The sequence below is a fragment of the Erpetoichthys calabaricus genome, chromosome 10, assembly GCF_900747795.2.
Source record: "Erpetoichthys calabaricus chromosome 10, fErpCal1.3, whole genome shotgun sequence".
Classification (NCBI taxonomy): domain Eukaryota; kingdom Metazoa; phylum Chordata; class Cladistia; order Polypteriformes; family Polypteridae; genus Erpetoichthys; species Erpetoichthys calabaricus.
Window position 1 is genome coordinate 20,208,598 of NC_041403.2, and position 17,498 is coordinate 20,226,095.

Below are 17,498 nucleotides of genomic sequence, written 5' to 3' on the forward strand. Positions count from 1 at the left end.
TTTCTTTTCAGGTTACAGGTAATCAAAGTGAAAACAAGAGCTGCGTACACCTGCAGCACAAATTCAAGCCCTTGACCAAATATGACCTCAGTGTCCGGTGCTGCCTGCTAATGGACACAACTCGGTGTAGTGATTGGAGTGACCCGTTCTGTGAATGGACACCACAAACAGGTGATAACCAACATTTTCATTTTTATATATAGGACCTTTCAGAGTCAATGCTGCCTAAAAGTGATTTTAAAAAGCAAAAATAAAAAAGATAAGTGTAGGTATCAGGAAAGGACAGACAGGCATCCTGGCCGGGATAAAGTAAGGATTCATGCCTGTTAAGGAGGCCATAGTGGAAGGAATGAGAGCTGAGAGCAGCTTATTCCTCCACACAACACGTGTTCCTCACGGCTGGACCACTTTAGGACACCCACAGGGTGGCATTGAAGTTGGAGTCCAGAGACACAGCCCTGTCGCTCTGAGTGAGGGTTGTGTGGGGAAATGAGCTGCTTCTTCACCTGCTTCTTCCATTATAACCTCCTGGCCTGGCATGAATCCTTCCTTTATCCCAGCCAAGATGCCTGTCCTTCCTTCCAGGTACCTACAGAAGGTATGCAAAAATGTGGGGAGCAGAATAAATGCAGACAGGGTAGTAAAACCATATTTAGCAGTGTTCTGTGACAGGCACCAGGCAGCAGGACAGACCTGAACACAAAAGTCAAGAAAATTAGCAAGCATCAAAACCACAATGAAGAACAATCATATTTCACTGTCACTGTACATTACCTAGTAATAACAGTAGAAATTAGGAAGTGTCTCAGCTTCAGATCTTTGAATAATTGTAATGAATTGTATCTATTTGTTTTTAAATGGATTTGTTAATAGAGTATATGGGGATACTCTGAAATGATCCCAAGGTACGTTGAGGAAAGGATCTTTCACTTAATATCTCTGAAAAGGAGTGGAAGGTAGCCATGCATACAATATACTCCAGCTTCATATCTGCAAAGCTTTCAATCATCCAACTTAAAAACTTTTATCTGGTTTAAAATTGTTCAAAATGTATCCAGGGCAAGAGTCAACCTGTGAATGTTGCCATCGAGCTCCAACCTCATTGGGTCACATGTTTTGTGTGTGCACCAAATTAATATCATTCTGGACAAAAATCTTTGAGTGCCTATCAGACAGCCTTGGTATCCCAATCACTCCTAACCCATTAACAGTTCAGTGGACTCCCAGAATGGCTTAAAGTGGAGAAGGACAAACAAATCGTAATTGCCTTTACTACATTACCAGCACATAGATGTATTTTGCTCAACTGGAAGAATCCCAGCCCACCTGTCTAAAGTCAGTGGGTAACTGATATTCTGTACTATTTGAAATTGGAAAATGTCAAATTCTCACTTTTTAAAAATATATCAAGATCTAATTAATCAGATCTTAGAATAAGCATTTATATTGGGGATATTGGGGATTTGCTCATGTTGTAGTCTTTCCTCTCTTTCACTCAGGTGGAGGCTTGTTAAGTTTGACATGATTGTATTCAATGTTGTTTTCTTCAAATAAATTCAATAAAATTATATATATATAAAAATAAGATACTCTGAAAAATACAGGTTGGCCCTTTCAGTTTCTGGGTTTATGATTCGTGGATCATCCTATTCGCAAGTTTGTCATCAATAATTAAATGGAAATTATTTTACGAGTTTTGTCATCTATTACACAAAACTTCAGATGATGCTGTAGCAGCACTACATAAATGGACTACAAATCCCAGCAGTACTGAGCCATTGGGCACCTTTACTGGTTGCCGTTAGAACTGCTGGGTGAAACCAGATGAAGTGCAGCAATATTTAAAAGGAACCCATAAGATAGTTGGCTCCCTTTAGCTTTTTTTCAACACTTCACTGCACAGTTGGATTACAATTACATCCATTGGATTACAGTTTTCTTTGGATTTTATGTTCCTCTCTTGTACTCACTTGTTTGTGTGATTTCATTTGGGTTGGAAAATGTCTTAATCTGGGGATTGTTCCAAGCTTCTACAAATCTTCACTAACATCAGCAACATGGTAGGACAAAACTTCACATCACTTTCAGGAGGCTGTTCACATGGGGTTTCAATTCATAACTATACCGCCATCATCTGCATCAGCGAAACTGGACTGCGTCGTGAGTGTTTATCCTTTTGTGCTTAGTGTTTTGTTGGATTACTTTTGTATTTGTAAAATGAATCATTTTTACTGTTTACTTCTATATAAGTACACACAACTTTATTATTATAAGTAAAAGTTTTTAAAAAGCTACAGTTCATTAATAAAATTGTGTAATTACGCTCTCTGTCTGGGGGACGCCACTCATTTTTGTCTCAGCTGCCAGCCTCACATGCATGATTAACTTATGCAGCGATTGTTCTATCTTAGGTATTTTGTAATGTTTTGTATCTTATTTAGTGGAATAAACTTAGAATACTGTATAATCACAGGCCTAAAACATATTTGCAGATTTTCACATTTGTGGGGGCGTTTTGCCCTTAACCTCGCAAATCGCAAGGAAGAGCTGTATATCAAAAATGGAAGGTTTATAATTTCTAACAATATGAATTTATCCAGTTAATGTGAGATGACAAGATGATCTCCTATTAACATCTTGTTTGACAAACTGAAAAAAACTGAACTTGATTGGATCTTTCATTTCTTTGCAACTCCCATAACTGCTTTTTGCTCAATTTAAATTTTGTTCCCAAGCTTTATGATTTAATAACGCTTGACCTTGAACTGCTTGAGTGCCTCTGCCAGAGTCTCATGTTCAAGCACATTAATTTAGTAATTCAATTTTGTTTCCTTGAGAACTTCACTTAGGATAGAAAATATTAAGATTCATCTCCAAGCTGATTAACTCCCACATTAAGTTGCCTTTTGTATTCATCCACCACTTCCACTCGCCTTCACAATGCATCTTCCAGTCATCGCCATCACTTAAGTGCCAAACCACATAGAACTCCTTTTGTTTTGCATTTTTGATATGTGTACTTTTTTATTTTAGGACAAACTGAGGGGTTGGATGTTTGGAGAAAAATAGAAACACGTGATGCAGAGACAAAAATGGTGACCATACTTTGGAAGGTAAAGTTCCTCCATTATCTTTTTAATGATATCAGTGTCCAATTCTTGTGCACTAGAAGAGAGATGGGAGATTGTCAGTGAGTGTGTGTGCGTGTGTGTGTGTGTGTGTGTGTGCATACAAAGTTTGAAACGAAGCAAATGGAGTGCCAACTTTACTAATCCAGATGTATAAAGGGGCTGCCAACAGCCTTTGAGTGCTGAAGACACAGGAGAATAATCAACAGATACCATCAAAACTGAAACTGAAGCACAGGTGATCAGTATAACATGGTGCAAAAATGTGAACCAAAGCTGTGATTTTTGGAATAAAATATTGCAGGCCAAAACTCTATGAGGTGGAAGAATCATATCTTGTTGAAAAATGTTATTTAGTTAGACCCCAACAGTGTTACAATAAAATCATGTTTGCAAGAATGCCAATTTCTTGAAATGAATTCACAATGCCAAGATCTGTTATGAGCTTACTCTGACTGAGTGATATTTTTCTTGATAATGTCGGACAATTTATGCCCATTTTGCAGTCGGCAAAAAATTTTCTGAGTCAGATCAAATTTCAGTTTTATTGGCTTTCGTCTCATGCGCAGTATGTGAGAGGGGCTGCGATGCCCAATTGCATTTGTGAAAGGTTTGTCGTACGATTGGAAGAATTTTGGTCATGTCAGAAATTTCATTCAGTGTGAGGAATCTCCGGAGCTGATTTTTTGGTGTCGTCTTCAAATTTCCTGAAATTTGTTGTGCAGTGCACTGCAGTACGTTGTACTTTGGTTACTGCCAATGTCATGCTCATTTTCACCTTTCTGAGTTCAAAAAGCTAACTATTATATTCCAACATGCAAATAACTAAATGGCCAATGACAAAAGTATTTTAACAAACATTTAATGGGATAACCTGAAATAAACACAAACAACGTAAATTATAGAAATTACGTACCTCCAATTCTCTCTGTAAAATAGACAGACGATTTTGTCTGCATGAAGCCAGACTTATCTCTCTATTTAAAAAATGAAATCTTGGAAGGTTGGAAGGAGACGAGACGTGGTTTTCTTAAAGACACACTTTCACAACCCGCGAGTCCAGTCTTTGTGCTAAAAGATTTAACCAGGCCCGGAGACCGGAATAAAAAAAAGAGTAGATGACAAAGTAGAACGTCGTAAAGAATTCAAAACGTTGGCGACATTGGCGAAGTACACATGCAGAGCAGGTTACAGAGTAATGGAAGTACAAAAATTCGAAAGTCTCAAAAAAAGGATAGTAAAGATCACATGAACGCAAACAGACGGAAACTATTACTCGGTGAAATAGCGGAACAGCGAAAAGAGATTGAATATATTGTTTGGATTCAAACTTTAAGTCAGAGACTTGTAGATCGTCTAATTCGTGTTGGCATCAGGAAAATAAAAGGTAGTGTTCCTCCCCAATGAAGTGGCGTATCCGCGAGAATTAAAAGATTTGTTGTTTGGTGAAAGTGAAATCCCGCGAGAGAAATCATTTCTCATTTGTGTTAATACTATTGTGAGACACATTTCTTGTACAGAGAAAGAAACGATATTCACTCATGGACAGTTATATGTTGCGTTATCACTATATAACTCCAAATACGAAATCAAAATTCAATGCGATATTGATGAAAAGGTAAAAGCGAAAAGATATTGAATATATGGACATAGGTGATATGACAGAAGTGCACTGCGTGAGGTGCAGATCACATGGCATGGCAGCAATCCAGCAGCTGATCGAGCAAAGAGGAGGTAAAAAAAAACCTATTTGTTTCCCATTATATCACCGTTTAAGAGGGGGTTTTGGAGAAGCGACCGCGTCTCCTTGGAATGCGTTCAGCCCCTCTCTTCACAACACGAGTGGCAGAGATGCGAAGTGGCTGGCATGTAGTGCAGGCCATGTGGGGGGGGGGGGGGATGGCGAGTGAAGCAAGTAGGGGCGGTAGCCCCCTAGTAACACATAAAGTTTGTCTGGAGACAACCATGGGTGAAGTTTGCTTAAAACTGGTTGGAAACCATTAGACGGCTCACTGAGTGTCCCATTTCTAAACCAATCCAATACCTCATGAAGACGGAGCTAAAAGTAGGGCAGTTGTTTAGAACTGTAAAGATCAGAGGTGGTCTTGTTAACCTTGTCTGACAGACAGCACGCTTCTGATTATAATGAACAGTTCAAAAGTCTACTACAAAAACATATTAGACACATTAATGTGTGTCGAGTGTGCACAGAGCACATTGCATGTTTTAAAAATAAACATAATCTGATGTGAGGAAATAAACTTTCTGTGGCGTCAGATTATACATTGACATTCGACAGCATCAATGGACAAGTGGTAAACGTGAACAATATGTGTGTGCTGTCTGTGGAAAGAGTCTGAATGCTTGTGTGAATACAATATTTCAGTTTGTTATTTAGAATAAATTTGAAAAGAATCCTAAAATGTTTCACTTTGTCATTCTGGGGTACTGAGTGTTGTTTGATGTTGGGAAATAATAATTTAAATGACTTTAGCACATGGCTGCAGTATCACAAAATAAGTGAGAAGTAAAGATGTTGTATGTTGAGTTGCAGTCATATGAATGGCTGCATGGAGGAGTTTGTGTCAATATGAATATGTAGACATATAAATTCAAGCAACCTACTGTAAACATATATACATATTTAACTTTTAAATATTTAAATGTTATGACTTGTTTTTTTATAGTCAGTCAGTCACATTTCCAACAAGCGTATTCCTGATTAGGGTTGCTGGGGGTGCTGCAGCCTATCCCAGCTAGCAAAGGGGGCAAGAACAATCCCCTGGACAGGGCACCAGTCCTTCTTAGCTTCTTTCTCATATTTATTTATTTATTTATTTATTTTGCAGCATCCTCACTCTGAATATGTCAGAAATATTATTACAGAATACCAGGTGCACTACCTACACCATGGTAAGCAAACCGAAGGCTGCAGGTGTCGGCCCTCTGAAACACAGTGCAAGATGTTTGTTCCTGCTGAAACCAAGCAAGTTCAAGTGACAGCATGGTATCCCAAGGGACCCTTAGTAACAGCCCAAGTTACTCTTCAACCAAAAGGTAATTCCTGTCAACCGCACAATGAATTAGCCCTGTCAGATTTTACACCTAGGTCATGTTATTGACTCTACCAGCGATTTTTAGTTATAGCCTTCATTTACATAATCTTTTTTTATTTTATTTTTACTTTGCCCCCTGCTTGCTTCGCTCGCCCACCCCCTACACCCAAGGGTGTGCTACACTCCAGCCACTTTGCGTCTCTGCCGCACGCGTTTGTGAAGGGGTGGGGGTGGGGGACCGAACGCACACTATGGAGATGCAGTCGGATCAGCTGCTGTCTTGATGCTTCTGCTGCCTTGCTGCGTGTTCTGCTTGTCACATTGCACGTCGATCATTTAAAAGCCCGAACAGCAGCTGTCCTTTTGTCTCATTGCATTGTCTCATGTGACATTAAAGTGTCTCTCGCGGGACATCAAATTGTCTTCTGAGAAGATCACGTATTGTCTCCTTCCAAGCCTTCAAAGATTTATTTTTTATAATAGAGAGATTGACTTGGTTAAAATCAAATAACATTTCATACACAAGTTTTACAAGAAAAAAAACAAATCAACCCCCACCCCTGAGAAAGCAGTGTAAAACTTTATGCTAGTAAAGATAAGTGAATAGATAAATTAATAAATGAATAAAGATAAATGGAGTAAAAGAGGGGAGAGAACCTGCTTCCTCAATTTAAATGCCTATTCTAAAATGTTATTGATTAGATTTTGCCAGGTTTTGAAAATGTTTTGTTACAGATCCTCTAAGTGCGAATTAGATTTTTTCCAGTTTCAAATAGTATATAACATCAGTTACCTACTGACTTAGAATAGGAGAGTTAATATTCTTCCAGTTGAGCAAGACAAGTCTACGTGCCAATAGAGTAGTAAAGGTGAAATAGAGAAACAACTAAACGACTGCTTCTGGTTGTGCAGGAATAGTTGGCATTCACAGTAGAGTGTCCATTAAAACACTTGGAAGGTAGATTTCAAATCCAAACCTTTAATTTGCAGATATATGACAGTGTGGGTGTGTGGTCTACAATAAAAAATAAAGCAGATCTATTCTTAGTTTTCAAATTACACATAAAGGAAAATCACGTTACAAATACAGTATTAATCTTAAAGTTGCAATACTGAAGTTGGCCACTAGGTGGTACCTTATAACTAAAGGCAAAGTGCTTTTAGGTGAGAAACGTTTTAGTGTTAATGAAAGTACAAGCGTAACTATTATAATACAAACCAAAAAACAAATGAACAGAACTTACGTTGCTTCGTTTGACGCACACAATTTCTAAAGAACCCTTTAACTTTGTGAAGTGCAAATACTTAAACAGACAGTGAAAACAACCATGCTTTCTCTTTCTTCCTGCTACCCACAGTGCTTCACTCACCGGAAGGCAGCATCTAAGTCCGTCCTCCTGCTGACTGAACTCCGCCTCTCAGACAAGGCAATTGCAGTTTGTTTGTCCTTCTCCACTCATTTACATAATCTTAATTAGTTGGAGGCAGTCGGCGATGTGCTCCTGTAAAGTCACTCGTCTAATGAGACACGTCTGGCAACTGAGACCAACTAGTCTGTGATTGGTTAAGATTAAGTCAAAAGGTTTGAGGGGCAGGCAGTGTATGCAGGTTTGCAGAAAAGCCAACAACTAATGAATGGTCATCCATAAATTGGAAATTCATAAAATGTAGCGATAAGGAATCAGAAACACACCTGTTACAAGTCTCACAAAGAGAAGAGAGGCTCCTTTTTCTGATGTCTCGTGCTTTATATGCCACAACAGAATGGAAAAAAAAATGGCAGACTGTGGATCAACTCCAGTTAGCCGTTTACCCATCGCGGTACAGAGCCAGATCTGTCGGGTAGCAGGAGGGCTTTAAACCTCACAAACAGAAAAGATGCTCATCTGTCTGAGGTCCCGGGATTTAAGTACCATGAAGAAATATAAAATAAATAAATAAATAAAGGATAGCTGAACTCGCTCCTGCTATCCTCTCTTACAGTGGAGCACCTACTCTGTCAGGTAGGACACTATTGGCTGTCAAAAAAATGGGCAAGAACGGCTGGGCTGCAAAATCTTAACTGTGGCCAACGATTTGCAGTCATGTAATATGATATGTTGCAGTGATGCGATCAGTGAATCTGACACACCCCACAAGAAACAGTCGTGTTACGTGACGCTGATTTAACTTGCAAAGCTGAAGACTCCCCCTGGACCCAAGTGGCTACTACAGATTCAGTATGAATGCAGTTCACATCAGGACATCAGCATTCATTGTCAATAACTGCACCTGATGAAAGGCTTTCTGAGATGAATCCAGGCCACTGCTGCAAGAAGAAGACGAATGGCAGAGTAAAACTCTCCTTTCAAAATGGCTGAATGTCACAAGAATGTTTTCCTTTGTGATTTTTTTCTCCTTAAAGCAATATGGATACGCTGTTTTACTCTATGTGTGCAATCTCAATATGCCGATCAATGCGCGACAACATTTTTGGCTTGAAAAATCAACAAACTGTATTTGATAAGTTTTAAGGTTGCTGCATTCACCTATGGACTCTTTTGTCTCTTAGTCCCATGGCAAGCTGCATGAACAGAAAAGGTATTTTTAAAATTCATAAAAAGTGCTTCACTTCAGAACACAATTTTATGTGACAATTTAATATTTACCATGATTGTGAAGAAATAACTTCAACTTGAAAAATACCCAACCTATCCTTCCTTTAATCATGTGTGTAGCTTGCAATCAATTGACCAGAACTACATAAAAATCATTTATAAGTTACATTCAGTTTTAATCAGGTTAAATTTTAGTAAATTTACTTCAGATGTTTTAACATGGCAGAACACACCAAAGGAATGTGTTGTGGTTGACTTCATCAGCCATATAAATAGACTGGGTGTGCGTCTTTAAATTATCTGAAAGTAAGACACAGTGAGCAATTGAAGAGCTCAGTTCCAAAATCAGTTATGTACAAAAGATAAATTTTGGAGATAAATAGGAAAATCTGGGTCCGTACTTAGCAGATTTTGAAACTAAATCCCTAAAACTATAGCACTACACTGTTGCAATTAGCAGGTTTTAAAGCTCAAACATATTGTCGGCGCATGACCAACTGCATGAAAAGTCACAATCACGTGTTCACTAAATTTTACCAAAAGGTGTAATTAGCAGATTTTGGAACTCACATCTTCAATTGCAAGTAAACCTTTTCTTGTTACAATCAATGATTTGTTTTTTTTTATCTGCTTTTGTCTTTGTACTTTGATTCTGTTATGGACTAGGAGTCCCAAAATATTGTAAGTTCTGTGTGACGCGTGAGTCTCTGTCTTGCACCCCAAAACATGAGGCTGAGTACTTTAACAAAAGCAACTTTATTCAACTTGAAACAAGAACAGCAAGGTTATTTATTGTAGCGTGATCCACCGCTCTCCTATACACAGACACAGCAATCAGGCAGCATCGGGGCCAGGTTAGTGGCCATGTAATCCTGTTCCCTGCATTTATAATGTTCCTTGCATCACCCATCAATGGCAAGCTCTTATAATGCGACCGCAATCGACCCGGATCTTCTTTAGCTGCAAGTTGCTGCAGCGTTGGGAGACCACGGCTGCCCCAGCAATTGATAAACTGTCTTCCACAGGCATGGTGATCGCACCTTGGGATGCTGTTCGGCGTGTCATCCTAATGGGGGGAGTCCCAAAAGAGTTTAGAAACCTTACACCTAATACTTCCAAAAATGCTCACCCTGGACAGACACAAAATAGGCGTTGTAGCATCTTTATAATAGGAAAAAGGTTAATTCTTAATGAAAATGCTCTGACATAACATGAAACTCCATTGAGTGCCAAGACATAAAGGAATTGTGGTAAACTAGAAGTCCCAAACACTAAAGAGTTTTAAAGCACATAGTCCCAAACACTTTTATCAATGCCGCCTGGAGGGGGGATATCACCACCAAACCCCTATACTAATAAGGGCAAGCACCAAACCTTTAAATAAAATGGTTTATCTCACAATAAGGCTCTGAAAATACAAGACTCTCTGTAGAGCACACAAGAAAAAAAGGAGTTGACTGCAAAGGCAATCCAAAGTGAACACGTTCCAATGCGAAATCCCAAGAATAGTTGAAAATACAATGAAATCCCAAAAAAGCACAGAACTAAGCTAGAAAACACTCACCAACCCTCCGAGCCAATTCAAAATGATCCACCAGGAACTGTGGAAGACCCTCCAGATTTATAGGTTGCCTCTTCGGTGCCACACATAAAACATATTATGAACAATCCTCTCTCTGACAAACTAACACTGTGGACTTCAGACAATGAATCATTCAGGAGAAGTGTGTTAGGAAACAATACAGGGGGATCCTTTATACCAACAGCAATAAAACTTTATAGAGCCTCACTGGGACTGCGACTGCCAAGTCAGAAGATGGGGGGCTTAATGCACCCCAAGGAGATGCGGTCACTCCTCCGAAACTTCCTCTTAAACGGTGATACAATGGAAAACAAATACAGTTTTTTTTTTTTAACCTCCTCTTTGCTCGATCAGCTACTGGTTTGCTGCTGCTGCCGTGCCGTGTGATCTGTATCTTGCATGGAGCTTCAAACATTTCAAAGCCTGTACAGCAGCTGTCCTACTCTTTGTCTTTTGTTTCCAGCTTGGTTAAATCTCTTGGCACAAAGTCCAATCTCGTGGGACATGAGTTCTTGATATTTTTTAATTTATAATTTAAAAACGGAATAAGCTGAAAATCTAACAACATCACATTAAAGTTTGATAAATTCGGAAAAGAATTATACCAAACATATATATGTAGGTTTTAAAATAAGCCCGAATTAAAGCTTAAAATCCTCACCAACTGCCATTTCTGGCTAAAATTCTAGAAAGAATTATTTATAATCAATTGGTCGATCATCTTAAGTCCAATAATTTATTTGAGATCTACCAATCTGGCTTTAGGCGTTATCATGGTGTTGAAACAGCACTACTGAAAGTGTTCAACGACATCTCTCTTATTACTGACTCAGGTGGCACTGCAGTCCTTGTCCTCCTTGACCTGTCTGCTGCCTTTGACACTATTGACCATGAGATATTGCTGTTGTGGCTTGAACATCTTGTTGGGCTTAAAGGGGCTGCTCTTAACTGGTTTAGGTCATATCTAATTGGCAGACACTTTTCAGTGACTTTAAATTCCTATTTTTTGTCTACTGCTCCTCTTAAATATGGTGTTCCTCAGGGATCCATTTTGGGTCCTATTTTATTCTCCATATACCTTCACCCTATTGGAGCGATTTTTAGGAAATTTAATATTTCTTTTCACTGCTATGCTGATGATACTCAGGTTTATATTCCTGTCTGCAACTCTGCAATGAATCAACTGCACAACTGTCTTTCTGAACTAAGATCCTGGATGGCTAATAATTTTCTTGATCTGTATCAAAATAAAACGGAGGTGCTTATAGTGGGTCCATCAGCTAAAGCCCAAATTGGTGTTGGACTTCTCGGCTCTTTCTTTGTCTTTTCCAAACCTCAAGTCCGCAATCGTGGTGTTATCTTTGATAGTAACCTCTCTTTTAAGAAACAAGTAAATTCTGTAGTCAAGAGTTGCTTTTTACAACTTCGTCTTTTAGGTAAGATCAAGCCTTTTTTTATCTTCTAGGGCTCTTGAGAAAGCTACTCATGCATTTATCTTTTCTCGCCTTGATTACTGCAACTCGCTGTATTCTGGGATTAGCAAATGCCTGATCCGCAGGTTACATCCATCCATCCATTTTCCAACCCGCTGAATCCGAACACAGGGTCACGGGGGTCTGCTGGAGCCAATCCCAGCCAACACAGGGCACAAGGCAGGGAACCAATCCAGGGCAGGGTGCCAACCCACCGCAGGACACACACAAACACACCCACACACCAAGCACACACTAGGGCCGATTTAGAATCGCCAATCCACCTAACCTGCATGTCTTTGGACTGTGGGAGGAAACCGGAGCGCCCGGAGGAAACCCACGCAGACACGGGGAGAACATGCAAACTCCACGCAGGGAGGACCCGGGAAGCGAACCCGGGTCCCCAGGTCTCCCAACTGCGAGGCAGCAGCGCTACCCACTGCGCCACCGTGCCGCCCTCCGCAGGTTACAGTTGGTCCAAAATGCTGCCGCTCGCTTTCTGGTTGGGGCAAGAAAGTATGACTCTGTTTCTCCTATTTTAGCTTCTTTACACTGGCTGCCTGTCAGTTTTCGAATTGATTTTAAAATCTTGCTGCTAGTTTTTAAATCTTTACATGGGCTTGCTCCTGCCTATTTATCTGAATTGTGTGTTTTACACCAGCCATCTAGAGTGTTTAGATCTTCTGGTCAGTTGTCTCTGGTTGTCCCAAGTACCAAGAGTAAAACTAAGGGGGACAGGGCTTTTGCAGCTGCTGCTCCTCGCCTGTGGAACTCTTTACCTCATCACATAAAGGAGTTTAAAGATTAAGATTAAAGACTCATTTCTATTCACTTGCATTCCGTGACCTTCAGTAATACTGATGGTTTCCTCTTTGTGATTATATAACATTACTTCTATTTATTATGTATCTTATTTTATGTTCATATATATTATTTCTATTTATGTTTTTATGTTAATTGTTTTGTTTCTCTTTTATTCTATTATTGTAAAGCACTTTGGCCACAGCATTACTATGTTGTTTTAAATGTGCTATATAAATAAATTGACATTGACACCATTGCACTTTTAGGCTTAGAATTTTATATATATAGAGTATATATATATATATATATATATATATATATATATATATTCATAGCGTTTGTAGTCTGAAACACAATCCGAGGTTCAATCCCCGCATAAGCCCAAATAAGGGCGAAACACGTGTCGCGTACTCTTTGCATTATTTGTGAAATATGAATTTCCCCTTGGGATTAATAAAGTATCTATCTATCTATCTATCTATCTATCTATCTATCTATCTATCTATCTATCTATCTATCTATCTATCTATCTATCTATCTATCTATCTATCTATCTATCTATCTATCTATCTATCTATCTATCTATCTATCTATCTATCTATCTATCTATCTATCTATCTATCTATCTATCTATCTTATTTGACAGTAAATCTATATAACATTCTATGATCTGCTTCTCGCAACTGAGAGGGTGTGGCAAACATTTCAAATGTGTTTTCTGAGAAGTAAATTGAAAACTGATGTTGGTTTTGATAAATTTGTAAGAAGCTGATCTCTGGAATCCCACACATATAGGGAAGCCACACAAGGCTGATTTTACTTTTGATAAGTTATACCACTTGAACCGCTCTATTCAGCTCTGACGTAAAATTCTTGTAACAGATATCCACAGCCTGGGTTATTTTCTTCCCTTTCTCAGAGTTGGGCGGTATTGTGGACGGAGTCGCGTAAATTCTTGGCTGTGCTGGGTTTGGGATTTCTCTGGCCAGTGTTGGTATTAAATGGCTAACGTGATTTCTTAAATTGGTAGTGTTACCAACATATTTACATTTTTGTGTGTAAGGCTTTACACACCGCATACAACCTGTCCAGTTTATGCATCCCAATCTGTTCATAAAATCCAAAATGAGTCCAGATATCAGCTTTTAAAATGTTTAGAGCATTTTTATTCTCTCATCCTCCCTCCGCCATGTTCTACCGATGTAGTGTGTGACGTCAGTGAAATGACTTACTTCTACACGGAGCAGTGCTGTACTCAGATCAGCCAGCCACAGTCACTACTGGGACAACCTTTTAACTAGAAAATCACCAAGCAATGTCATGATGATATAATTGATTATGATCTGCCACTGCATCGATGCAGAATCGTCCACATCTGCATCGCGATGCATCGATAATGTGATTAATTTCAACACCCCCAGTTCATTAGAGACCAATGACATGCTCTTAAGGAGAAGATCCAAATGAGAGAGTAGGGAATGGATTTTTAAAGACCTGTTGCACTCAAGTGTTAGGTATGGAAAGATTCTCTCATTGGATTGGACGGGCAGTATAGACGCCACTACAGAAAACCCAGGAGCGGGTAGGCGGCCATTGGGCCAAGGTCTCTAGGACTGTTACTTTGTTATTGACTTTCTTTTTCACAATTTTAATCTCCACCATTGTCAACTGGCCACAGTTCTTTAATTGAACTAGGGATAGATATTTTTGCTTTCCCCTTATATTTAATCAGTTTCACCTTGTTCTCCATATGTTATAACAAATACTGTATGCATTTATATGTGTGACAGGTGCCTGGTCACACTTACAGGTAATCTAACTTAGACAGCATTAAAATATCCGACTACGCCACCCAGTTTTATTAAGAGACTGGGAACTCTTGAAATTTACTGATAATAGCACACAGGTTTCTTTAAATTGGGTGGTGAGTAAACACACAATGAAAGACACAACAGTAATTTCAGGAAAAGCAACAGTAACTTCTATTACACTAGACAATATAAAGTACATTAAAAAGATAAACAAACATAACAAAATCAAAAAATATCAGGAACGAATTTCCTTTTTTAAAAGGAAAACACACAGTCCACACTAAAAGTCTGTTAAAAACAAGAATTGGAGGATACAACCTTTAATGGTGCAGAGTCCAGTTTGCGCACTGTGTTACCCCAACAATTAATCATCCAACTGTCCACCGATGCACTGTGTTCACCAGACACTCGTTTCCCAACAGAAGTTTTGTCAAATTGTGGAATCCCTGTCAATGTCTCCTCGTCGTTCTTTTTTCCCACCCCGGGCTCCTTGTGTTGCTGAGACCTAGGCACGCCTCACTTCTCGTCTGCCAGCTTTGCTCAGTCCTTTCATGCAGCTTCCCTCTCTCACTGGACCCACAGCCGTCTTCTTGTGGAGCAGTCTCTTCCTCCCTCGGGGTAAGTGTTGCTGTCCGTGTCTCTCACGTCGCACCAGCCATGTACCCCAGTCTGCCAGCGAGCCCCTGTGCTCTCTGCGAGTATCTAGGCAGTGTTCTCGGTGGACCGTCCCTGAAGTGCCTTCTCCTGCCCAGGAGTTTAAATCTCCTTCAGTCCCTGCCCTTGTCAGTCCTGGACAATCGGTTTAAACAATGGCAGATCTAAATTTCCTGGGTTTAACAATTAATGAAAACACAAGTTAACAAAATGTATTGTTACCAACCATTAATGAGTACAGATCTGCTGATTAGAAACCAATATTGTCAAACATGTTAATTTCCAAGTCAGGTAAATACAAATGTCCTCTGAGGAAGGAGCAGTTCTGTTATCACAACTTTGTATTGTTTGTATACTCAACCAGCCAAAAACTTTAAAGCTGTGACTTCTTTGCAAGACAGCAAATACCTACATCCTGCAGACAGCCATGACAACAATCAGTAACCGGATTACCCAGGAAATTTGCCTTTTAACTTCTCACCCCCAGTCCCAACAATGGGTGCCTAATGGAACCACCCAGTGTACAAAAAATGTCCCCCTCTGACATCTGTGTACCAGTTCTGTTGTAAAAACCATGCTTGGCGGCAAGTTTCCCACTCCGGCTGAGCTGGAGCAAAGTGCAGACTCGGCCACGTCAAACCGTACTAATCCTCTCATTCCTTACCTGCACATCACTCAAGTTCCCCAGTCGACAGTAGAAACAAACAAGTTGGTCAAAGATGAAAGGTTCAGTATGTGAAAAAATGGGTATTTTGGAAAAGGATGAAATATAATCAGAATTACTTTTATTTGTCAGTCCTTAATGTACGAGAATTTGTTTTGGTAGATTTGGAGCTGCTTATAACGGAACATAACATCACATACAAATAACATAAATAGCTTAAGTTACAAAGAAAAACTTCAAACAAAGGTGCAGAATAGTACAATTATAACGAAGATGTGCAAATGAAAGTGTGAGTGTGCAGTATGTATGCATGTGCACACACACATGTTGTGAAAGATCATCCCTTTAACACAGACAGATCCGCAGACTCACAATGTCCCAAACACGCATGTTTATTTTTCCCTTCTTCTCTACAGCACACAGTGCACAAATCACCCACAATAATGGCTCAGTCCTTCCTTTCTCTAACTTTTCTTTCTTTATTCTTCTTCTCTGCCACCCTCACTCCTCCACTCGCAAACTCCGTCCTCTGCCTCCCAACTCCCGAGTGAGGTGGCCCCTTTTATGTTGCACCCCTGATGAACTTCCTGCAGCACTTCCTGGTGTGGCGGAAGTGCTGCATGGGCACCCAGAAGCACTCCAGATGTATTCGGTTCCTCTTCCAGCAGCACTTCCTGGTGCTGCAGTCCACTGCTCTAGAATGATCCGGACACCCCTTGGCCCCGATGCAATCCGGGGGGCTTCCCTCTTCCGCCCCTCTCTTGGTCCTTCCATTCTCCAGGCATCCCGGGAGGGCAATGGTGTCAGCCATACGCCACATTGTACATACACTGTACAATACAATACAATACAATTTATTTTTTGTGTAGCCCAAAATCACACAAGAAGTGCCGCAATGGGCTTTAACAGGCTCTGCCTCTTGACAGCCCCCCAGCTTTGACTCTCTAAGAAGACAAGGAAAAACTCCCAAAAAAAACCTTGCAGGGAAAAAAATGGAAGAAACCTTGGGAAAGCAGTTCAAAGAGAGACCCCTTTCCAGGTAGGTTGGGTGTGCAGTGGGTGTCAAAAGAAGGGGGTCAATACAATACAATACAGTACAATACACAGAACAGAACAAATCCTCAGTACAGTATAAAAATAAAACTTTTAGAAGTATGGAGCAGAATTTAACAGTAGATGATATCACATAATAAGATTTGGATTTGTTTAGAGTCCTGGAGACCTCAACCATCAAGCTACCTCCTCCATTTGGCCATTCCACAGCTGAAACAGTGCTGGGCCAGCCAATCCGATGAAAGGACCCCTGTTTCCCATGATTCCTGCAATCCTCCATCAGGGATGACTTTACCTTAGGCAGGCAAAACAACTTGGCAGGTGGGCCGTGGCACCAAGTGTCACATTTGAGTACCGGGAAGAGAAACAGAATAGGTGAGGGTTAGTATCAAATTATAAATATCATGTTACTTATGTTTTAGTGCTAATGACTAACTACAGAGATGCAGTCTGTACAGTAAATCAGCAGCTCTAGTCAGGGTATGCTAAACTTAAGTAGTGAGTATTCAGCCGGGATTTAAAAGCTGAGACCGAAGGGGCATCTCTTATAGTAGCAGGCAGACCATTCCACAGTTTAGGGGCCCTGTAACTAAAAGCTCGACCTCCCACTTTACACACACACACCTTCATAAGTATCTGACAGAATGCATGAATATATAAAGAAGACAGGGTAAGTA

General features: G+C 39.9%; 1 protein-coding gene across 2 annotated transcripts in view; it reads left to right on the plus strand.

The window, feature by feature from the left end:
• Positions 1-17,498, plus strand: part of il23r (interleukin 23 receptor) — a 197,280-nt gene that overhangs the window by 95,278 nt on the left and 84,504 nt on the right. For both annotated transcript variants that reach the window (XM_051932709.1, XM_028810984.2), the window contains 3 exons: positions 12-171; positions 3,034-3,113; positions 5,978-6,185. In XM_051932709.1, coding sequence (XP_051788669.1) covers positions 12-171; positions 3,034-3,113; positions 5,978-6,185 — 448 coding nt within the window. The remainder of the gene's footprint in view (positions 1-11; positions 172-3,033; positions 3,114-5,977; positions 6,186-17,498) is intronic.